Source organism: Piliocolobus tephrosceles, chromosome 18, assembly GCF_002776525.5.
Source record: "Piliocolobus tephrosceles isolate RC106 chromosome 18, ASM277652v3, whole genome shotgun sequence".
NCBI classification, from domain to species: Eukaryota; Metazoa; Chordata; class Mammalia; order Primates; family Cercopithecidae; genus Piliocolobus; species Piliocolobus tephrosceles.
The window spans coordinates 1,003,794-1,029,890 of NC_045451.1; the positions used below are offsets into that span (position 1 = coordinate 1,003,794).

Sequence of the window (26,097 nt, forward strand, 5' to 3'; positions counted from 1 at the left end):
ATCTTGGGTTTTTGGTGTGTTTTTTATCTATTCTGTCTCTTGATTGCTGTATTTAGACCATTAGAATGTACGTCTGCATTTTATTATTTGTTTTCAGTTGGTTTCCTCTGATATTTGTTCCTGGGTTTCCAATTTCTCCCTTCCTGTGTATGACCTGAGCTCTTTTTACCCACACAGTCATGGAAGTAGGCAGATGAGAGCACTTGAGAACAAACTCCCTTAACACAGACACAGGTGTCCTGCGCACAGCACTCATATGGTCAGGGACAAGGCAGATGAGAGCACTCTGAATGCACTCACCCAACATGCAGCCTGCACCTTCAGTCATTCTCCCCACCACCAGCTCCCCCCACGTGAAGCCCGCACCTTCAGTCACTCCACACCACCAGCTCCCCGCGCATGCAGCCTGCACCTTCAGTCACTCTCCATACCACCAGCTCCCCCCACATGCAGCCCGCACCTTCAGTCACTCTCCACACCACCAGCAGCCCTGAGGATCTCCACGTCGGACCAGATGTTTTTCTTCCTACATTGATCTAAACTTTTTCTTTTGTAATGCTTTTACTTCTATTCACTTTTCCCTCTTAAATTTTTTAACCATATGAATCATATCCAATAATTATGTGTAATATAACTACAGTTGGCCCTCTGTATCCACGGGTTCCACAGATGGGGATTCAACCAAGCATTGAGAGAAAATATTCAGGAAAAAAATGAAAATAAAAAATAAGAAAACAAAAATAAAAAAATACTGTATAACTATGTAGATAGCATTTCCATCGTATTAAGTACTATAAATCATCTAGAGATAATTTAAAGCAGAGGTCCCTAACCGTGGGCCTTTTAAGAATGGCACTGTACAGCAGGAGGAGAGTGGAGGGCAAGGGAGCATTACCTCCTGAGCTCCACCTCCTGTGAGATCAGCAGCAGCATTAGATTCTCATGGGAGCACGAACCCTACTGTGAACTGCACACGAAAGGGACCTAGGCTGTACACTCCTCATGAGAATCTAATGCCTGATGATCTGAGGTGGAACAGTTTCATCCCAAAAACAAGCCCACTGAACCTTGGTCCATGGAAAAGCTGTCTTCCATAAAACTGGTTCCTGGTGTTGAAAAGGCTGGGGACCACTGATTTAAAGTATACGGAGGATTTACTAATGCATAGACTGTGCAATTTTATATAAGAAATTTGAGCATCAGTGGATTTTGGTATCCTTGGCATGGTCCTGGAACTACTCTCTCATGGATATTGAGGGATGATTATCTCTGTAGGAGGAAGTTCTGAAAACTGAAGCATAGTACAATAAATAGGTTCGAATACAATTCTGTGATGACATAAAATAATCTTGATGATGCAACATTAAGCAGTTAACCATCTTATTTCAGAAAAAAAATATGACTGCTTGCACACACTGAAATATACTTTAGCAAAACAGAATATATAAAAATCTAGATTTTTCTTCACACACAACAAATCTTACACAAGGATATTATGATTCAAAATATATGTCTCAAACAATTTCTTTCAAATTCAGAAGTTACTTGCAATCAGGCTAAACATTAATAACCAGTATATATAGGTCTGAAATATATTAAAAATTCATCAACCTTTTCCACTATGATGAGGTCTCCAACTTGTATGTCTGAACTCTTAACTTGCACTTTACCTTAAAAAAAGAAGAAGTACAGTCAACTCAAGGAAACAATAGCACACCCAAGTTCAACTTTCAATTAAAAAATAATTACTTTAGAAATAAGATGCAGAAAAAAATACTTCAGAAATTTCCCTGTACTTATACTTTCAGACAGTCACTAACAATTAACTTCTCTTAGTAAACTTCCAAACACAACTTTTTATCTCCCAATAAAAACACAGAGGGAGAATTTCTTCATAGTAATTTAAAAGGGGACAACACTCAGAAGGTTATTACCATGTTTTGTCATTGTTTCAGTTCCAAGTCAAGTCAACAATGATCAGAAATATTACTAAATGATTTGAGCATAATTAAAACTTAACACAGAGATGTAAAAATCCTAAGTTAGGCCGGGTGCGGTGGCTCAAGCCTGTAATCCCAGCACTTTGGGAGGCCGAGACGGGCGGATCACGAGGTCAGGAGATCGAGACCATCCTGGCTAACACGGTGAAACCCCATCTCTACTAAAAAAAATACAAAAAACTAGCCTGGCGAGGTGGCGGGCACCTGTAGTCCCAGCTACTCGGGAGGCCGAGGCAGGAGAATGGCGTAAACCCGGGAGATGGAGCTTGCAGTGAGCTGAGATCCGGCCACTGCACTCCAGCCTGGGCGACAGAGCAAGACTCCGTCTCAAAAAAAAAAAAAAAAAAAAAAACCCTTAAGTTAATATCATAAATGGCATTAATTAGCACATAACTGACCAAAAAAGAAACAAAGCAAACTATATATAAAATCAGCCTCTATTAATAGCTTTACCAACACAGGAGAGGACTGAAAAAGTTATATCTAAAGCTTTATTACTAAAAGTGATTTATCTATGTGAATAAATTCTTATCTACAAAATATCTAACATAGAACAGTCATTGATAAAGTTTCATATATACTTAAATATCTATAAAATATCATGTATAATAGGATGTAGAGTAGATGAATGTTGCATGCATAATTTGAGACATACTTAGGTAACAAAACAGGCAAATTCATTCTCTCCCTTCCTCCCCTTTTCTCTGTATCTGTCCCTCTTTCTCCCTCTGGGCCTCCCCCAACCTCCTTCCCTCACTTCCTCACTCTATCCATCTCACTCTCTTATGACTAGCAATGGCCTTGTGTGTTAATTTTTACATTTTTGAAATTACTGTCCTAACAAGGGAAAATGTTCCTTCCTTTTACATTCGGTTTATGTTGACAACTATCAAAAACTAACATCACACTCGTTACACTGACTTTAAAGATTTAAAGATCTTTAATAAGATCTTATCAAAAGATCTTATTTCCCAAACACCTTTTAAAGCAGCTGTATTTCAGTAGTATCACATTGTTCCTAAAGATCTGCTTTGGAAATATCAAAACTTTTATATGCATTATGTTGTATTTTTTTCTACGTGCCTCAATTATATAAGCCAATAAGCGCTGAAGCTATTTTTATTTATATTATAAAATAGCAATGCTCTTTAGAATTATGTGTGAAACAAATCTTAATGTAGCTTTAAAACCACTAAGTATATGCCTACACACAACCAGAAAACAGATTCACAAAACAATGTCCACTTTAATTCCTGTGAGCACGGTCACTCAGGCTTCAGGCCTCCACCCCCGCTGCTACGCTTTTCATAGCAAAGCATCTGGCAGTAGAGACGCCCCACTGACCTAGAGTTCCTACTTCATCATCTAATTTCACTCTCTCTCCTGCCTATCCAATCCACCCTTCCTTCCTTGTATTTTTTTCACGTTCTCTGAAATCAACACATTTTAAAAGGAGAGAAAAGGAAATACTATAGTCATAACACACAATAAACAATTTTAAAACATTTTGAAGATAAAACATATCCTTTTTGACTCTGTAATTAAGATCTAACATTTCTGAAAGATTTATTATTCTGTAACACGGTAAAGAGAGAGAATGTATTTAAGAGCCTTTAATTTTCAGGCATATAGTGATTATGATTCATTTCTATGGAAATTATCTTCAATTACCTGTTTAAGGAAAAAAGTTTATGATAAAATACAGCCTAAAAAGTTCTCAAAATGTTAATATTACACTATGAACAAAGTATTAGAAAGCTAAACAGAGTACAGTAACAAAATTGTATGACCACCTGCCTTATGTATCTGCCCAAAGTACACATATCTAAATTCTGAAAAAATGATCATCTGTTATCAAGTCCTAGCATCCTGAATAACTGATTTGCTGTCCTCTTTGCCAAAGAACATTTAGGGCACTGGACAGAGAAGATACAGGAGGAAAATTACCCACTTTCCCAGACCTGTCCACCAGTGAAGGTCCAGCACGAATGATCTTTGCTGCCACATTCTAATAACCCACACTTACATTAAGTATTTGATTTCTGGCCAACACTTTGTTAACTGAGCTGACAACTAATCCTAGTAATATAGTAATATCATATTTGAGAGAGTCTGGTAACAACAGAAAAAATCTCTCAATTTTAAGAGTCACTGTGCACATACAAAACACACAACCGTCACCTGGCCTCAATAATCCTACAGAACAATCGACGACACAAAGTGTTTATGAAATGGACACTCAACATTTAATAATCTCAGAGCTGCACTTGATAGAGAAGGAAGCTCTAAATACAGCAGCAAAGATATTTCAATGTAAATGCTAGCATTTAAATCTAATGACATTTTTTATCTTAAAACTACCTATTCAATATACTATCAAGTGCACATTCAGTAAGTCATGTATTATCAGCTTTTTGTTTTTTAATGAACTAGTTAATAGTGACTATTACCAAGTATATTAGTCCGTTCTCACACTGCTAATAAAGACAGACCCTAAACTGGGTAATTTATAAAGGAAAGAGGTTTAATTGCCTCACAGGTCAGCATAACTGGGGAGGTCTCAGAAAACTTACAATCAATAAGTGAAGGGAAAGCAAACACGTCCTTTTTCACATGGTGACAGCAAGAAGTGCCGAGCAAAGGGAGAAAAGCCCCTTATAAAACCCTCAGATCTCATGAGAACTCACCCACCATCACAAGAACAGCATGGGGGTAACCACCCCTATGACTGAATTACCTCCCACTGGGTCCCTCCCATGACACACGGGGATTATGGGAACTGTAAGTGAAGATGAGATTTGGGTGGGGACACAGCCAAACGGTATCACCAAGTAAGGTAACAACAGTACTTTCCACTCTCTAAACTATTTCAATTAAATATTTCCAGTACATCTTTCTAGCGATAAATGTTCCCTTCCATTATTCTCCAGAAACTTACTAGTATTAAGTGGGTTTTTTCTCATAGAGGAAAAGCATTCATCTCACTTGCTCCCATGAACAAGTTCTATAGGCTCCTCTGAGAAAGATGCAAATGTATATCAAATAACTACATACTCTTTTTTTTTTTTTGGTTGCTGTTTGAGGCGGAGTTTCGCTCTTGTTGCCCAGGCTGGAGTGCAGTGGCGCGATTTCGGCTCACTGCAACCTGCGACTCCTGGGTTTAGGCGATTCTCCTGCCTCAGTCTCCCGAGTAGCTGGGATTACAAGCGCCCGCCACCACAGTCGGCTAATTTTGTTTTGTATTTTCAGTAGAGATAGGGTTTCGCTATGTTGGCCAGGCTTGTCTTGAACTCCTAACCTCAGATGATCCACCCGCCTTAGCCTCCCAAAGTCCTGGGATTACAGGTGTAAGCCACCACACCCAGCCATAACTACCTATTCTTAAGCCAATGCTTCTTAAACATGTAACTTTGCCCACCAACCCCACTACCAGTCATTAATTTCTGCCTTTGTAAAGAAAATATAACATCATAATTTCCCTAATTCCAAATGAATGAGTTGAAAAAACTAAGGACTGTGTTTATCCCCCCAAAAAATTCCATTCTATGATAATTATTTAGAAGATAATCATATTTGTATCAAAAACTATAAGTTCCTCAAAGCGGACCCTAAGTTAACTGCCAGGCTTTACCAACTGGCTCCTCCATCTCTGTTGGCCCCGGCTCTACCTCACCGGGAAGCTCATCCCTCCACTGTAAGGTGCCCTCTACTGACTCGCAGAAGCTCCCAGCACTTGCTCCCTAGGATTGAAATCCCTCCCTTCCCAGAATTAATTACACAGCAAATCTAACCTCTGTGAAGCTTTTAATAACCCACATAAACACCAGTAATACTTTATATACACCTGTAAATAATGTGCTTAAAATGCTATCAATATTTAAGTATCTGAATATCCACTAAATTTCAGATCCTATGATAGGTTTAAAGTGTAACTGAAATATACTTTTACGACATGTAGTTTCTTCTTTCCAAATGCATATCCAAAATTTACCCATATTAAATTAAACTCATGGAGACAGAGACTAGAGATTACCACAGGCAGGGAAGGTTAGTGGGAGTTGTTGGGGGAAGCAGGGGTGGTTAATAGGTACCGAAAAATAGAAAGAATGAATAAGACAGTATTTGCTAGAGCAACAAGGTGACTATAGTCAAAAATACTTGTACATTTTAAAATAACTAGAAGAGTGTAAGTAGATTGTTTGTAACACAAAGGATACATGCTTGAGGGCACGGATACCCCATTTACCCTGATGTGGTTATTCCCCATTGAATGCCTGCATCAAAATATCTCATGTAACCCACAAATATATATACCTACTATGTACTCACAAAAATTTAAAAAATAAAATAAAAACAAAATAAAATAGAGCCACTTTGGGGAAAATAAGATGATAATGGAGCTGAAAAATTCTTACTGTCCCAGTGATGCAGTAGCCGACATGCCACCACAGCACGAGGAGGGAGTCACATGTTTGCGGTGATGCTGCTGTAAACCCCATCCACCGCACTGCAGTTGTGTCAAAGTCTAGCACACATGATTATGTACAGAACAGATTGATAATGATAATAAATGACCACATTACTGATTTGTGGATTTACTATAAAAAAATTAACCTATTTTAAAATCAAAGGAATTTACAACCATTCTAGTCCTAAGTAGTTAAAATGAGTCCATGTCATAATGGATTAAAGCACAAAGCAAAGTAAGACCTACTAAACACAAATACTAGCAACTAAGGATAAAAATGTATTTATATCCAAACAAACACACACAAGGTATAAGATTGGTAGATAAGTAACTTTTTTTTATTATTTTCTGTCACCCAGTTTGTAGTGGCACCATCATGGCTCACTGCAGCCTCAACCTCCCTGGCTCAGGTGATCCTCCCACCTCAGCCTCTGGAGCAGATGGGACTACAGGTACGCACCACCACACTTGGCTAATTTTTGTATTTTTTGTAGAGATGAGATTTCACCGTGTTCTCAGACTGGTCTCAAACTTCTGAGCTCAAGCAATCCACCCACATCAGCCTTCCAAAGAGCTATGAATACGGACATGAGCCACCACACCCAGGCAATACTGATTTTCTTTTAATGCAAGAACAACAATAATGAATAGAAGGTTCTAATACTTCTAGTAATTAATCATTAAATCTTAATATCCATCCATTAAAGTGAAATATAGTATAACTTACTTTTCTATAAACAAATTTAGTTGAGATGATAGTTTACCACCTCACATTTAAACTAAATAAATATGCTGATCAAAGTAAACAAAACTTAGATCTCTAAGACCTTCAACTGCAAAAGCAGGTAGTCTCATTGCCAAATTACTCACATCCATGTGTCTCTGTAGAGTTTGAGGCATATTGTTTAAGTAAGTAAATGGGATGTGCCAAAGCCCTAAGCAGGTACACGACAAACATTTTGTGATGAAGTGGCTGAGTGAACAAACTAGGATTCCTCTCCATTCCGCTTGCAAGGGTGCTCTGAAATGTAAGTCAAAAACACTGAGGTCCAGGCCTGAGCCTGCTCATGTAAAACTGTGTCACTTGAGCGTATTCGTTTCTTTGCAGGCCACAACATCCACATATTTCACATAAATGTTCCTAATAATAATTCCATGAAACTGAGTTGAACAAAATTACTGTTATCTTCTAGCTAATTCTAAAATTTCTTACCTAATAAAAGTGAATATTGGTAAAAATTCGAGTTTAACAAAAAGTTACAATTTATCTTATGATGTAGATGGCATTACTACTCTTGGCTGTAAAACGCTCCACAAAAGCAAATTCAAATGGATGAAATCCTAAAATGTATTAAAGCACTCAGAACATACTTCAAGAAAGAAGTACAGGAAACCCCCACAAAATCTGAAGACAGTACTTAACCCATTTCCTCAACACCTACTACATTCCAGTTCCTACTGCAGGCGCCTGTACTACACTAGTGACAACGGCACACGTTTAAAGGGTGTAATGGCATGCTGGAATGTAGCAGGTGCTATGGAAAGATGAGGGCAGAGCACACGGCACAGGATGCTGGCGGAGGGCAAAGGTGGGCATTTGTGACTGTTGCAGGGTTAGGAGAGGACTCCTAGAAAAGGAGGCATTGGAGCCAGGAGTCAGGAAACAGTGGGGAGGCCACGAACAGGCATCTAAGACAGAGCATGCAGGCTGAAGGAAGGGCCAGAGCAGAGCTCCTGAAAGAGAACATGCCTGGATGCTGAGAAAAAGTGAGTGTCCAGAAAGGAAGGCAGTGACAGGGGGATATCCAAAAGAACAGAGAATGCCCATGTTCACAAAGTGCGCCCTTCCAGCCAGACTGGAGAAGCCCATGACTCACAGACCACGTCTGACCTCACGCTGGGGAATAACCAACCCCATGGAGCATGCCCCAGATCTGTCCAATGATGTCACAAAGCAAGGCCTATCCAAGTAGCTCAACAGCATCCCACAACAATACTCAACAGTATGTGCAGGAATATAAAGATATCCACCACCCAAAAAGGCAAAATTCACAATGTTTGACATCCAATAAAAAATTAATAGGCATGCAAAGAAGCAAGAAGAGATGACCCACAAGAGGAGAAAAAACATTCCATCAAAACTGACCCAAAACGGACACAAATGTTAAAATTAGCAGACACGGACATGAAAACAGCTATGAAAACTGTATTCCAATGATCAGAAAGTTAAAGACATGAAAGATACAAAAAAGACCCAAATCAAACTTCCAGACACAAAAACAACAACGCTTGAGATAAAAAAACACAACAAATGAAATTAACAGTATGATATGATTTGGCTGTGTCTCCACCCAACTCTCATCTTTAATTGTAGTTGTCAGAGGGAGCCGGGGGGAGGTAAATGAATCATGGGGTGGTTACCCTCATGCTGTTCTCATGATAGTGTGTTCTAATGGTTTTGTAAGTGGCTTTTCCCCTCTTTGCACGGCACTTCTTGCTGCCACCATGTGAAGAAGGACGTTTTTGCTTCTCCTTCCTCTATGGTTCTAAGTTTCCTGAGGCCTCCCCCAGCCATGCTGAGCTGTGAGTCAATTAAACCTCTTTCCTTAGAAATTACTTGGTCTTGGGTATGTCTTTATTAGCAGCCTGAGAACAGACTAACACACAACAGAACAGACATTCTGGAAGGAAAGAATAGTGAATCTGAATAACAGCAATAGAACTGTGCAAAATAAAACAGAAAAAGAATTTTAAAGAAAAATTTAAAAACATCCATGAGTGTCACTACCTCGAACAGTCTAACACAGGTATAACTGGAAACCTTGACATTGGAGAGGGAAGAAAAAATATTTGAAGAAATAAAGGCTAAATACTTTCCATATTTAATGAAACTTACATCCCACAGACTCAAAAAGTTAAATGAACCCCAAGCATAAAAACATAAAGAAAATTACACATAGGCACATCATAAACAAATCGCTCAAAACCATAAACAAAATCTTCAAAGCAGAGATAAAAGACAACTAACCTCCAAAAAGCAACAAAACACTGCCGAGAAAAGAATTTTAAAAGGAAAGATGCATTTCACACATGGGTCAAGAGATTAAATACTATTTAAATGTCAGTTCTCTGCCAAATGGATTTACAGATCCAAAGAAATCCCATTCAAAACTGCAGAAAGCTGTTTTATAGAAACTGGCAAGCCGATTATAAAAGTCATAGGCCTACAACTAACAAAAACAACTCCAAAAATGAAGAACAAAGGTTGAGGGCTTGATTTCAAAAATTATGATAAAGCAACAGTAACCAAAAGAGCATGATGTTTACAGACAGACAAACAGATCAACAGAGCAGAAAGAGAGTCCGGAGGTAAACTCACATGAAGAGTTCAAAGGCAATGCAGTAGAAAAAGGATCACTTTTTCAAAAAACAGTACTGACAACAACTGAATGTCCACATGCAAAAAAAAAAAACACACCCATATTCTGCACAGTAGACAAAAATAGACTCAAAATGGATATTCATAAGTATAATCCTAAAACTAAAAAACTTCTAGAAGAAAACAGGAGAAACAGTGGAAACATTTGTAAACGTGGGTTAGGTAAAGAGTTCTCAGAAAAACAAAAGCACAATCATAAATAAAATTGACCAACTGGACTTCTTCAAATACAAGATCGAAGGGGCTAGGAATGGTAGAAAGGATGCAAAGTCAATAAACTGGAGGTTGAAAAATAACTGGAGTCCGGGCACGAAAGAGAATGAGCTAGAGAGAGGGGCCTAACTGCAGGTGGAGTGGCACTAAGGCTACAGGAGCCAAAACTAGGGCCACCAAAGAGTCTGTTTAGGACGTGGGCCCTCAGAATAGAACCACAGTTTAGTGACAGCAGGAAGGCACATTCAGAGAGGAATCTATAGATAGAAAAGCTTCAGGTTATGAAGGAAAAAAAGAATGTGAATTCTGGAAACTCAGTGAAAAAAGACCAAGGGTAAGAATAAAGATACACAGTATCCCATGGTGATTAAAATGGAGGATCTGAAGGATGACTTAGAGTCTGGGGCTTTTCATGTTAAGTAACATAAAACATAAAATTCATCTTGAGGTCAGTCCTGGTGCACACAAGGCCCATACTGTGCTCAGGCAGAGAGGCACAGGTTCAGGGGAGGCAGCTCATATTCCGAGTCCTTGGACAAGAAACCTGGTTAAGTCTCAAAGGTTTGGGGAAGAACTCTGCTAACTTTAAACATGGTTTCAAAACAACTGCTGTGCATTTGTGGGGAAAAAAAAGAAAAGAAAGGTCCCTTCTCCACATAGTATACATCTTAAGTGTAAAATTACGAATGCAATAAAACTTAACTACAAAAAATGAAAATCCAGAAACACTTTATGAAAACACAAAGCTCACTTATATTGGGAATGAATAGACTTTCTAAGATTAAAGTAAAAATCACAAAAGATCAGGAGATTTAAATTATATAAAAATTATATATTACATCCAAGAAAAATGATTTTTAAAAAATAAGTCAAGGTAAAAATATTTGCTACATGTGACAAAGGCAAATTCCTTTTAGTAGAAAAATTGTAATAAGGTAAAAATGTAAGAAGGTAAAAACAGAAACAAAAGGTATTAAATAAGTAATTTATAAAAGATCACAAATGAACAATGACTTTTTTTTAACTGGAGTGAGTGGGCAAGGGTGTCGGAAGGACATTTGTGGGCACAACAGAAACGCAAACTGGTGCCACCTCACAGGGCAGCCCCCGGCCTTAGACCGGACTCAGCACTTTCGTCTAGATCTGGAACTTTTTTCTTTCTCGACTCTCTCTGTTTACTGAGTGCTCAGCACGTGCCAATGACTCTGCTTACTCTAGGGGAAACCAGAACCCCATGCTCATGAAACTGAGAGTTCAGGAATTGAAGTAGTCTTCAGAGTAATGCCACTTCCCACAGGGAGGTAGGGAGGTACAGGTGCCATGGGACGTATGTGTGGGTTGGGGTGGGGAGTAACATTTGAAGAAATCGAGGCAGACTTCTCTAAGATAATCTTTTAATAAAACCTGAAGTTTTGAGCAGGAAGTGGCCAAACGGTACAGGACAGAACAAGAACCCCCAGACAGGGTGGCTATTACTTTAAAAGCCAGTCTCTAAGAGGGAGAAGGAGAGGCCTACTCAAGGAACTAAAGGAAAAACCAGTGCAGCCACACTTCAGCAATCACAGGAGCTGGAGCAGGCAGCCAGAGCCAGGCCACAGGGAGTTGGAGAGTCACATGCGACTCAAGGGTTCTAAGCCATAAAATGGCATCAGATTCACTTTTTGAAAATACTTTTTACTTTGAAAGGAAAGGGCTACTGCCAAGGAAAGATGGAGCAGTATCAGCAGCGAGGAGTCCATTTCCCACTTCAGGCAGAACAGACAGCTGGAGCCAGAGCTGGAGCCAGGCCAGGAGCTGTAGGCCCGCTGGTCAAGTCCCATCAGCCAGGCCCAGCTAAGGGCTGTTCAAGGGCTGCGGGGGGCAGGCCTCAGTCGGCTTTAGTGACTAAGAAGTATCTCCCTGGTTAGAAGCACTGGTTAGACTTGGAGGTGGCACACACATATCAAGTGAAAAGGAAGGATGGAAAGACTTGTAGTCAACATATCATGTAGAAATGAATTCATGCAGACCCTCTAAGGGTGACCTGAGAAAAAACAGTGGTAATGAGTTTATGTATCTACTTGAGTGTGTGTATATGTATGTTTATAACCACTGCTGAGTCTATGTGGCCATGCCTGAGTATATCTACCTTGGTCCAGCCACAGAGAACTAAAACTATGAGATAATAAATGGAAAGTGCTCGTGAAATATCATTACATAGCAGAAATACAGGTTGGTGCAAAAATCATTGCAGTTTTTGCTATTAGTTCCAATGACAAAATTACTTGGTGCAACTATTTTTGCACCAATCTAATACCATGATGTATACTGAATGTTCCTAAATGAAATACTGGGGTGGATTCTTTTCAAACGCTGCTCAGATGTTAGACCATGGAAACAAAAATGATTTAAGTACACTTCAAGAAAGGCCAGGCATAGTGGCTCACACCTGTAATCCCAGCACTCTGAGAGGCTGAGGAGGGTGGATTACTTGAGGCCAGGAGTTTGAGACCAACCTGGCCAACATGGTGAAGCCCTGTCTCTACTAAAAACAAAACAAAACAAAACAAAAACAAGCAGCCATAAACAAGAAGAAAGTAAAGTAACAGCAACATACATAGAAAAGTCCTACACCCAAAAAAGCGTCAGAAAATAAAACACAAGATAACTCAAAATATGTGTGACTGTGATAATATACTGGTTAAAATATTTTCTGCTTCCAAACAAAGCAATGTATAAGTGGCTTTCCTTTTCAAAAGAAAAAAGTAACAGAGAACATTCCTCCAGTTTACTTCTGTAAGTGTATGCTTGAGAACTCCAAAATAACACAGTCCAAATGCTGTAAATACGGTTCAGCAAACCACAGAAAGGCACACAAGGAGGCTGTCATCAACGCCATTCAAAGAGGTAACTGTGAAACACTGGAAACTGAGGAGGAGATAAACAGCAAACATTCTTAACGAAAAAATAAATTCTAAACTGTGCTCAATAATAAGCTAAACTGATGGATTTTTAACACTACCGATTTTACTCATCAAACATCTGTATCAGAACCACCAGCCATGAAGCAGTGTGCCACAGCTGAAAGAACACTAGATTGGAGTCAGATGATCTAGGTTCAAGCACCAGCTCTACCTAAAACTACTGTGCCTCAGGGCAAACAGTTCACAAACCACAGGTTTCTCATCTAGAAATTGGAGAGCACATCAACTCCCCTTTGGACGATGCTGGATATGAGAACTAGTACTCTGAATGTTATCTGACACACATAAGGAAGTCAAAAAGTAGCTGTCATTATCATTATTGACACGTGAAACTTCTACTTCTTAGATGACCAGCAATGATGGCTTTTTTAAATGGTAAATTTTCATGTACATTTGAAATAAACATACTGAAAATTATTTTTAAAGTACTTGAAGTTCAAGTATCACAGACGTACAAAAGACATAACAGCAGAATGTCTTCTTGAACATTTTATGCCATTTTGGGGTGAAACTAACATAATATAAAAAGCCGTTTTACAGTGCATCATTCAGTGGCACTGACTGTATTCACGATGTTGTGCGACCAACTCTATCAAGTCCAAAAACATTTTCATCACCAAAACACGAAACCCAATGCCCGTTAGGCAGATGCTTCGTGTTCCCTTCTTCCGCTCGTCCATGACCACCTCCAATCTGCAGTCTATCTCTACTAATTTACCAATTGTGGATATTTCATATAGATGAAGTCACACAGTATGGGACCTTTTGCATCTGGCTTCTTCCACATAGCATAATGTTTTTGAGGTTCACCCCGGTTGTAGCATGTAGCAACCCTTCATGATTTCTCAATTTGCTACCCATTTGTTTATCCGCTCATCTTTTAGTGAACATCCGGGCTATTATCATGTTTTGGTTATTGTGAATAGTGAATAAACACTAAATAAACACTGGGTCACTAAATGGTTAAAATTCTTTTTAACTATTTGAGAAACTGAAAGTGTGTTTTCCGCAGTTGCTGAACCACTTTGTTCCCACAAGCAATGTGCAAAGATTCCAATTTCTCCAGATCCTCTCTCGCACGCAATATTCTATATTTTTAAAATTATAGCCAACCTAGTGGTGTATGGTGATGTCTCACACAGATTTGCACTTCCCTATGGTCTAAGGCTGTTGACTATCATTTCACATGCATATTGGCCATCTGTATATCTTCTTCGGAGAACTGTCTCCTCAGGTCCTTTGTCTATTTTCTAATTGGATTATCTTACTAATGTTGAAATTGTAAGAGTTCTTTATGTATCCTGGATACTGGATCCTTATCAGATATACAATTTTCTCTCATTCTTTCTTTTTACATTTTTGATAATGCCCTTAGATGCACGAAAGCATATTCGCTTTTGTTTATCTATGAATGTCTTAACAACTTCTTTTTGGTTTTTTTTTTGAGATAGAGTCTTGCTCTTTCACCCAGGCTAGAGTGGCACGATCTCAGCTCATTGCAACCTCTGCCTCCCAGGTTCAAGCGATTCTCCTGCCTCAGCCTACTGACCAACTGGGATTACAGGTGCATGCCACCATGCCCAGCTAATTTTTGTATTTTTAGTACAGACAGGGTTTCACCACATTGGCCAGGCTGGTCTCGAACTCCTGACCTCAGGAAATCCACCTGCCTCGGCCTCCCAAAGTGCTGAGATTACAGGCATGAGCCACCAGGAGCAGAAAACTTCTTCATTTCTGAATGACACTTTTACCAGATACAGAATTCTTAGTTTTGTTTTGTTTTGTTTTGTTTTTTGAGACGGAGTCTTGCTCTGTCGCCCAGGCTGGAGTACAGTGGCCGGATCTCAGCTCACTGCAAGTTTCGCCTCCCGGGTTTACGCCATTCTCCTGCCTCAGCCTCCAGAGTAGCTAGGACTACAGGCGCCCGCCACCTCACCCGGCTAGTTTTTTGTATTTTTTAGTACAGACAGGGTTTCACCGTGTTAGCCAGGATGGTCTCGATCTCCTGACCTCGTGATCCGCCCGATTCGGTCTCCCAAAGTGCTGAGATTACAGGCTTGAGCCACCGCACCCGGCCAGAATTCTTAGTTGACAGGTTTTTTTTTTTTGTTCCTCTCTCACCATTTTTAAAATGTCACCCCAATGCCTTCAAACCCCCATGGCTTCTGATCAATCCTACTGAGGGTCCTTTGTGTGTGACCAGTTACTTCTCTCTCTCTCTGCTTTCAGGGTGTCCTCTTAGTCTGTGGGTGTCAGCTGCTTGGTTATGGATCTCATTATGGATTTTTCTCATGTTATCCTTCATGGGCTTTGCTGTACTTCCTCAATGTACAGATTAATGTCTTTTATCAAATTTAGAAAGTTTTTGGCCATTATCCCTTCATGTATTTTCTCTGTCCTCTTTCTCCTCGCCTTCTTGCATCTCTATCATGTGTATTTGGTATGCTTGATGCTGTCCCATAGGTCTCTTAAGAGCTGCTTTTTTTTTTTTTTTTCCATTCTTTCTGCTCCTCAAACTGGATAAGTACCACTGACCTAGGCTTAAGTTCACTGATTCTCTGGTGTGCTCAATTCCGCTACTGAAACCCTCTAGTGTTTCTTTTCACTTACTATACTTGTCAGTGCCAGAATTTGTTTGCTTCCTTTAGATAATCCTCTACTTGTTGTTACATCATTCTCCTGATATCTTTTAAGCAATATCCCCATGATTTCCTTGAGCACCTTGGCACACTTAAGTCGGCTGATCTAAACTTTTTGTCTCCTAAGTCTGATGTCTGGCTTTCCTCAGGGGCAACTACTATTACCTTCTTCTGGGAGTGGGCCACACTTTGTTTTGTTGCATACTTTGTAACGTTTTTTGTAGAAAACTGGACATACACCGGGCACAGAGGCTCACACCTATAATCACAGCACTTTGGGAGGCCAAGGCAGGTGGATCACCTGAGGTCAGCAGTTCGAGACCAGCCTGGCCAACATGACAAAACCCCATCTCTACAAAATACAAAAAATAGCCAGGCATCGTGGCATATGCCTATAATTCCAGCTACTCGGGAGGCTGAGGCAGGAGAATCACTTGAACCCAGGGGGTGGAGATTGTACTGAGCTGAGATCGCACCATTGCACTCCAGCCTGGGCGACAGAGCAAGACTCTGTCTAAAAAAAGAAAAAAAAAAGAAAACTGGACATATAACCGGGTAATTCTTGAAAATAGCTATTTCTCCCTCTTCTTGGTTGATTTGATTGTTACATGCTATAGCTGTGTTCGTCTACTGATTTTTCTACACTATTTTTGTAAAGTGTGTATTCTTTATCATGGATGGTCTCTAAAGTCTCTCTTCCATTCTTACATTCAGACAGTGTTCTGACAAAGATTTCCTTCAATATGGAGAGAGAAAAAGGAGGGGCAGGGGAGGAGGAAACAAACCCAAACAAAACCTGTCCTGGGCTTTGCAGCCTGGCTGTGCTGCAGCCTCATGCAGGATTTAGCCAGGCCATCAACAACTCTACTGCATCCTTCCCTTCCTACTTGTACTAAGCCTAGAAACTAGCCAGAGGGAAAGACTTTAGATCTGAGTGTTCCTCCAGTTCTTGGCTTGCATGTCACTTCCAAACTTCCCAGCATGCACAGGGGAATTTTTGAACGCTCAAATTTCCCAAAGAAACTCCCTCCCTCCCCAGCTTCTGCTGCCTGGCACTTGACACTCTACTGTCCGGCTTGACTGTCATCTTTTGCCCTAGGCTACTATAGGCTGTTCATTAGCCTTGCATATGTGTGAGAAATCCAGCTACATTTCTGCTTTTCTGTCCTGAGTTCAAGTTAGGTGAAAAAAGACAAGCACCTAGCGTCAACCCTCCAAGCAGTCCCCCAACTGGTTAGATGCAGAAACAATTCTTTTGGAATAAGCTGAAAATGGGGAACATGGGCCATCATCTTCAAGACTAGTGCCCTGTTACAGGATTGGGAGAAGGTGTTGAGATCAGGGCAATCGTGGGGAAAAAAGCTTTCCAACTGTTTCTAGGTTGACTTTTTCTGGATGCAGCAATTTCCTGGGTGCTATAAACCTTTGACTTTTCTAGAGCTCTGAAGTAGTTAGTTCTAACAGTTTCTGCTTGATTTTCAATGTTTCTGTGGAAGGGCAGACATATGGAGCCGCCAACTCTGCCATTTCACTGCCATCACCACTCTAGTTATTTCTGAATAATGCAATTAATACACCAGAAAAACATCTCTGTCTAGCCCCTCCGTTACAACAATTTTAAAAATAAGATAGATCTATATTTTATTCTTACAAAGACAATGCAAAGTTATACGTAATTTACCGGGCCATTTGGGGGTTTTTTTCTCCAATACTAAGGTTTACCATTTTCATCCTTCCTCCACCATGCCACCATTCAAGCATCAAAGAGTTTTAATAATTTTTCAACTCCATGGAGAAAAAACATTGTTTTCAACAGATCATACTAGGACAACCTTATAGTCATACAAAAGAATATGGATCCACACCTTACCCCATACACAAAATGAATTAAACAACCCAGTTAAAAACTTGGCAAAAGGGATGGGCGTGGCTCACACCTGTAATCCCAGCACTTTGGGAAGCTGAGGCGGGTGGATCACGAGGTCAGGAGTTCAAGACCAGTCTGGCCAACACAGTGAAACCCGTATCTACTAACAATACAAAAAATCAGCCAGGCACAGTGGCAGGCACCTGTAAACCCACTTACTCGGGAGGCTGAGGCAGGAGGATTGTTTGAACCTGGGAGGCGGAGGCTGCAGTGAACAGAGATCGTGTCACTGCCCTCCAGCCTGGGCAACAGAGCAAGACTCCGTCTCAAAAAAAGAAAGAAAAAAAAAAACCTGGCAAAGGATCTGAGCAGTTATTTACCCAGAAAAGATATACAAACAGCTAATCAGCTAATAAGCAAATGAAAAGATGGTCAACATCATTAATCATTAGGAAAATACAAACCCAAACCACAATGAGATACTAGTTCACACCCACTATAATAAAAAAGCAGTGGCTACAATCAAATAGGCAGAGAGTAATGTACATGTGAGGATGTGGGAAAACTGGAACCCTCATCCACTGGTGGTAGGGATGTAAAATGGTGTGGCCAATTAGGAAAGCAGGTTGACAATTCTTTAAAACGCTAACCATAGAGTTACCAAATAATCCAGCAATTTCACTCCTAGGTATGTATCCAAGATAAATGAAAACAATTTTCACACAAAAGCTTGTACACAAATGTCCACAGCTGCATTATTCACAACAGTCACATAGTAGAAACAACCCCAAATGTCCATCCACTAATGAATGGATACACAAAACATGCTCTATCATACAATGGAATATTACTGAGCAGCAAAAGGAAATAAAGTACTGATGAAAGCTACTACCAGATGAACCTTGAAAACATGACCAGTGAAAGCAGCTGGTGACAAAGGACCACATATTGCATAATTCCATTGATATGAAATGTGCAGAGTGGGCAAAACCACAGAGACAAAAAAGGAAAACAGCGGCTGCCTGGAGCTGGGGTAGGGTGGTGAGGAAAACAGAGAATGACTACTGCCTTCTAATGTATTCAGGGCTCCTTCTGAGAATGTCAAAAGTGTGCTAAACTTAAATGACAGTGATGGATTTTATGAATACACCAAAAAACACTGAATTGTACACTTTACATGGATAAATTTTGTGTTACGTGAAATACAGCCCAATAAGGTGTTAAAAGTAAGTCATTTTTGAAGGTACCATCTCAAGTTAAATAATTCATTGTAAATGTCCTCTTACATACAGAAGATAAAAATCCACTGTAAACTTTTTAAACAGACTTTGGGGTTATTATGAATACCCATTCAGTTTCTGAGTATCTCCCTTATTCCCAAGGTTTTCAGTCACTTTTTTACTGTCTCATGCCTACCTGTAATCATTTTCCTCACTCTCTTCTTAATACATTGCTTCTTTTACTACTATGGACTGAAAAATCATATAAACAAGGGCTTGAAAGATGTTAAGTGAAGCAAGACTTAAGGCCTTGAATGAAGGTTAAGGAGAAACGTGCATGCATCAGTTACCATCTCGGATCACGATATTCATTTCTGTTGTTCAAAGGCCTCTGTACTTAAGAATAGGTTAGTGCCATGGTATAGACGTTTGACCTTTATGAGTGTGTTTAAAATATAATACCAAGATAGATTTTAGATAAAGTGACATTCTGCCTCTCAGAAAATACGTATATACCAATAGAGCACATTATATGATTATTAATAATATATGTACATGCCTGTGTGGTTGTGTGTGCATTTGTATATATGTGTGTATGACATACATCCAAACATCTAGAGAATGAACAAAAGTCTACCCTAAAATTGCATGCACTATACATTATAAGGAAATTAGATATCATACACAATCACATAATACTATTTTCAGTAATAGAATAAAATGTTTTCATACGTTTGTTAAGTCTAAAATGATAATTACAGTAAGCAAACACTAAACAGGATTAAAGCATCTTGCTGACCTCTTACTGTAAGCTTGCTATATAGCTGTGAATTCACCTCCTTGTCACGCTGAAAACGCCGAAATTCATCGATTGCTTCCCGTGTCATAGTCACAGCCAAGACAAATCCCTATAAAACAAAATAAGGTATTTTTAGAAAATTGAACTTTAACAAAAAAGAGAAAATTATTTGTTACTTGGTTTTACTTTTTCCCTTCCATTTATATTACTCTCTAAAACATAAAATAAATGAAAACCGAAAACGTCAAAAAGTAACAATGATATATTACAAAAGGATTCACTGTAAAAGGTTTACAACTCTCAGTATACTCCCAAAATTTTTAATTCACCTCCTAATATATACTTCAAGCTAAATGTCAGAAAATACCTAGTAACCCAAAGAAAAAGAAATTAACAATCTTCGATAAACCCACAAATTACATTTAGAATAGTTGGGCATTCAAATACAAAATTTACAATGACTGACATAAAAATCTTATACTTATTCTCCGCACTTAAATTTTTCTTACTGAATAAAAGTATTTAGGAACACAAAACAATTCCCAGATAATCACACATCAATTTTCTTACGTAGTGCATTATTATATAACTGCAGTAGAATGAACAACTATAGTGCTTTCATCTCACTTTTTAAGTAAAAATCTGACTATACTAATATGCTATCTAGAAAAAAAATTTTATATCCTCATAATTTATTGTGAAGCCCATTATACCACTAATATGAAGCTAATGCCCATCATTTTTAAAGGCTGCATATATATTTTCTGACATGTTACAGAAATATTCTTCAAGTCAATCTCTATTATTAATGATGACCTTGCTTCAGTCAAAACTGTAAACAACAGAACACTGGATGTATGTCCACTGAAAGCACAATAATCTATTTTATTTCAGTTTTTTGTTTTCTGTATAACCAATAGGCCAAATTAAGTGTGCTGCTGGAGAATGTTTCTTATATTTACTGAAATAGTATTTTTCTCATGTGTCCTATTTGAAAACCCCTTCAACAGTCATGACTTAAACATGGATTCTTCTAGTCTCTTTCCCATTCAAAATCAACCTGACAGCCTGTCTCTCACTCCTTTTCAGCCCCTCTGCCATCTCTCTTCAGCCACACTGTGTGCTCTCCCCCTAATCATGAGCCTCCCTCGGCCCTACAACCATCTCTCCCTGAGCACATCAAGCCCTTAGTCTGCACTCTGCACCATCAGAAACCTTTTCACATCCAGTTTACTTCTCCACTTGCCACAATTTCCTTCCACCACCACTTGACTAAAACTATTCTCAAGTAAGGTGGACCATCTCAAGAAACTTCCCATTCCTCTGTGCATTACAACCGTTCACCAGGCCCTCTTTCTAATTCCCCATCCCTTGGCTTCCTGGACAGCACATTCTCCTGGTGCCATGCACCCCTCTTTAGCCAGTCACCCCAAAGCTGGCCTTAGTCCACTGATGGCCCAATTCTCTACCCATCCCGCTGTCATCATCTATAAGCAATACTATGGCTCCTTCCTCCAACTGCTAACTGTGCCTCCTTCTACACATCTCTCCAGCCTGACTGCATTCTATGTGGCACCCCAGCCAGACCCAGGCTCTCCCCAGCTCTCCTACTGAAATACAGTGCCCTCCCCAAGTCCCTAACCTTACGAATAGACAGATCTCTAGCCTTGTCCCCCACTCAATATGGCTGTATCCTTCAACACTAGGGAACTATGAGTAGTCTCCTGAAACACCATGATGTCTTTCTGATCTTTGCCAGTGTATTCCCAGGGGTTATTGGAAGCACTGTTTTGAGACGTATCCTAAAGCCACTCTTGGACTCAAGGAAAAAGAAGCCATAAACAATTTGTGATGTGCCCCACTTGCAAAAAAGGCAGGCATGGCACGGCATGTGCCATGTATTTGCCCTGGTCTCCACTGAAGACAACGGCTGATGAGCAGAGTAAGACCTCACTTAGGTCCTTTAGCACACACTGTGTTCTTCTTTTAGATAATAGTTTTATTGACATATAATTCACATGCCATAAAATTAACACTAAAAAAGTATACAATTCATTTTTTAGTACCTTCACAGAGTTGTACAACCATCACTATCATCTAATTTTAGAAGATTTCCATCACCCCAAAAAGAAGCACCACACCCATTGCAAGTCACCTCCCATTCCCTCCAACTCCTAGGCCCTGACAATGACTCATCTCCTTTCTGTCGCTATGGGTTTGCCTATTCTGGGTGACATGGCAATTCTGTGTGTAGTATTTTGAGGAACTGCCAAACTGTTCCTCAAAGTGGCTCCACCACTTTACATTCCCACCAGCAACTAATGAGGGTTCCGAGGTCTCCACATCCTCACCAACACTTGTTACTGTCTGCCCTTTATATTGTAGCTATCCTACTAGGTGTGAAGTAGTATCTCTGGTTTTAACTGGCATTCCTCTACTGACTAATGATGTTGAACAACTTTTCACATGCTTATTGGCCATTTGTATATCTTCTTCAGGTAAATGTGTATTCAGATCCTTTACCTACTTCTTTCCTAGGTTTAATTGTTGAGTTATAAGAGTTACTATTTTGGTGCCCTAGTTGAAAATCAATGTGTCATAAACGTCAAGGCTTATTTCTGGACTCTCAATTACATTGATCTATGCACCTTTCTTTACGTCAGTACCATACTGTCTTGATCACGCAGTTTGTAGTAAGTTTGGGAATGGGAAAGTGTGAGTCCTCCAACTTTGATCTATTTTTTTCTATGATGTATTAGCTACTCTGAGTCCCTTGTATTTTCATATGGGTTTTAGGATCAATCTGTCAATTTCTCCAAAAAAATTTTTTTAAATAAAAAAAAAGCCAGCTAGGATTCTGTTAGGTGTTGGATTAAATTTGTAGGTCAATTTGGAGAGTGCTGCCATCTTAACAATATTAAGTCCTTCAACTAATGAACATGACTTTCCACTTATTCAGACCTTTTTTTTTTTTCAAAATTCTTTTATAGTTTTCAGTATGTAATTTCATGCTTTAAGTTTATTCCTATTATTTTCTTTTTGATGAAATTATAAATGGAATTGTTATCCTAATTTCATTTTGGGATGGTCATTGCTAGAAATACAAGTGACTTTTGTATGTTCATCTTGTATCCTGCAACCCTGCTAATTCATTTTGTTTAGTTACAATATTTTTGTGTGTAGATTCCCTAGGTTTTCCTATAAACAAGATCATGCCATCTGTGACTAGAGACAGACAGACTTTCTTCTTTCTTTCCATCTAGATGCCTTTTACTTCATTTTCTTCTAACTGCCCTATTTAATTTACCTTCAATACAATGTTGAACAGAACTGGTGGGAGCAAACACCCTTGTTCCTAAGCTTAAGGGGAACACATTCAGTCTTTTATGACTAAGAGTGATGCCAGCTATGTGAAGTACAAAATTTTAAGAATAGAAGAAATTTTTATATTATGATAAACGTCTCCATAATAGAGTGAAGAATATACAAGGAATGATGGCTAGTTTCTTCAAAGCTGATAACAAGTCATAACAAAGCAGCAATGAAATAAAAGTAGTTATCAAAAAGCCTATTCGAGACAAAGAAGAACTTGAATATAAATTCATCGTTTTATTGAACTAGAGTGAGCAACAGAAAAACAAAGAAAATGAATATGAAAAGCCAAAGCAGCAGACATCCCCAAAAAAGTTCAAAGAAAGTTGGTGTTATCAAAAGCCTTAAAATTTGCACACATTTAACCAAGCGGTTTTACTTCTAGAAACTTATCCTAAAGGAAAAATTCTAGGATCACAGCATGAATATGAAAAATTAGAAATAACCTGAATGTCCACAAGTAAGAAATTCATAGCACAGAGTCATATGAGGAAATGCTCTATTTCCTTGATTCAACGATGTCACTGGTCTTAAGACACATCAGTATTATTTTAGTAGTAGTCTTGGGGGGGAAGACAACAGCATTGTAAATATACATTTTATAAGCCACAGCTCAATTTTAGTAACATAAAAAACATGTATCTTTGAATCCAGGAAATATACTTGTCTGCGGCTACTCCCACGTAAGAGAAGATTTACTGCTACAGACTCATGTTCGTGATGCAGAGGTAACTTTAAAGTTCTGTTTGTGACTCACTGAGACAGAGAATGAAAGTGATTAGCAAGCACATTTTATTTATATAGTATAGACAATATTTTAAAGGAGTGTTTTTTAATCAGGTAAGCATATCATAATCACCTGAAAGACTTTTGGAACATAAATTTGCTCCAACCCTATCTGAAACGTGTACTTTTACCTCTAATTTCCAGCAAAGAGACCTCAGACACATATGTTAAACTCTCCAGGTGACTCTAATTTTCACCCCTTTAAACTTATGGCTTAAAGACAGCAAAAGTTAACCAAGTTCATTAAGTAATCATAAACCACAAAAATGTGCTAGTTCCTAAGAACTCAAGGAAGTCAGTGAAATTAAGCTCCGACTTCAAATGAAGTAGTATTAAAGAAGACAGAATAAAGAAGGTTAGGTCCCAAGTCCTGAAAACAGGAGTTAAACACCGTTAAGAGGAAACAGGATCCTGGTCACAGGCAAGGACTATGAGAGTGTCCAAGCTGCTTTACAACACATTTCCAAATCTGTTTCTCTGAATAAGTAACACAAGCATAGGATTCTCAACACCCAAAAGATGTCACCACCATCACATCCATCTCCAGCATATCTATCCTGAGGAAATGCCCAATGGCCAGCCTAGGAACATAAAAGAGACTAAAGGAAAGGGAAGTTAAGGCCACCATTTCCTTCTGCCACTGGAGTCTACAATAAATGAGCCTCTATCATAAGAGTTTAGATCTGAGTTCTTAAATGGATCATTACAGATTGGTGGTTTATGGAGGACTGGAGTAAGCAAGTCTTACTACTGTAGGAGTACTTGGGTCTTCCCATTACCTCGGTACCAACCAGGTCAGAGGTTTATGCTATAACACTGCTCCCTAGAAAAATCAAAACTGGAAGCAGAAAGGCCATATAAACTACTGTCATCCTGGAAACAGCAGTATTTGTGCACGAGTGTGTCAGACAGACTGGACAACATGGACTTCTTCTCACATGGCTTGTCCACAGCCTTTCTCCTATTTCTCCAGATAACCCAACAACTATGTGGAGCGAGTCCAAAACAATATACATTTTTGTAATAGGAGAAAAAGCTAGATGGGTACATTACTGGTTTGCCTTTGACGGCTTACCATGTGCCATACACTTTTCCAAGTATCCTAAATGAGCTACCCCTTTTAAATGGTGCAAAAGTCTTACAAAGTATGTATCTTCACCTCTAATTTACAGATAAGCAAACTGAGACACACACAGCCTATCTGGTTGCCAATTATCTATTAACAAAGTAGCAGAAGACATTTTATCTAGAAGATACAATGTTAAAAATTGTTAGAGCCAGAGCTGTCTTTATCTAAAGATCTTCTGCAGAGACAGATCTATTTTATCTCATTCATTTTGATAGAAGCATGACATTCTGTTTTGTTACTCTGATTACACACGCTTTGCTTTAAAGAACTGTTCTGAAAGCTGAATATGAAAGGTAATCTTCATCCAGACATGATAATGTAATGAAATCAACTTATTTTCAATTTACACTTCTACTATATGGGAAAATATAACACAAATTAGTTCAGACCTAAAGCTAATAAATAATATTACCAAAAGTAACTTAAAAAGAAATATTAATTAAGCTATCACTGTTTTCAAAAACATCTCAATTTTAGTTAGAGAACAGAGGGAGTAAGTTTGAAGTAACTTGTTTTATTTAAAATTAGTGAACAACAGAAATAGAATTTTACAACCGACAACTGTAAAATGGTTTTATGCCTCAGTGGCAGGATTTTGGCTAGAAGAAATCTGGAAATGTTAACTAGTATCTTTTTCTTGAGAATGTTATAGAACCTTAGAGAACAAGAAAAGACTGGAAAAAAGTCAATGTATATATAAAGATCACATGGTGTTACTGGCACTAGACACAACGGGGTTAATATAAACTGGTACAGAAAATGCAAGAACTCAAGGGCTTATGAGGAATTCTTGTGGAAGAACATTTTCTTCAGTTAAAAAGAGACACCTATATATATTTTCGAATTTGCATTATTTTAAATAGTTTCCTTTAAAGGGATTTCTTTAGATTTAGTGTATGTTTAATTATTCCCTAACTGTGTCTAATTTTTCAAACTGTCTTGATTTTCAACGTTTTTAAAAGCTTTTTGAAAGAATCAATATGCCCTCGTAAGCTTGCTTCTCGGATTTGAAGGTAAGTCTAAGGTGCACATCAACTTTTTAAGAGATTTGCTCAATCAAAGGTTAAGATGCATATAAACAGTGAAAGCATACTATTCATCATTTGTTATATGAAAGGTAGCATCAATTGTGGCTGCTGCCAAACCAAAGAACAAAAGAAAATCATTTAAAAAGTAGATCAATTCTCAAATCTAACAATATG

The 26,097-nt window shown here is 38.8% G+C and overlaps 1 protein-coding gene across 5 annotated transcripts in view; it reads right to left on the reverse strand.

Annotated features, from left to right (window-relative positions):
- Positions 1 to 26,097, reverse strand: part of ATP9B (ATPase phospholipid transporting 9B (putative)) — a 268,072-nt gene that overhangs the window by 196,914 nt on the left and 45,061 nt on the right. For 4 of the 5 annotated variants that reach the window (XM_026455182.1, XM_026455183.2, XM_026455181.1 and 1 more), the window contains 2 exons: positions 19,609 to 19,717; positions 1,612 to 1,670 (listed from right to left, as the gene is read on the reverse strand). In XM_026455182.1, the coding sequence (XP_026310967.1) occupies positions 1,612 to 1,670; positions 19,609 to 19,717 (168 nt within the window). The remainder of the gene's footprint in view (positions 1 to 1,611; positions 1,671 to 19,608; positions 19,718 to 26,097) is intronic. The other variant, XM_026455180.1, reaches the window with a different exon arrangement.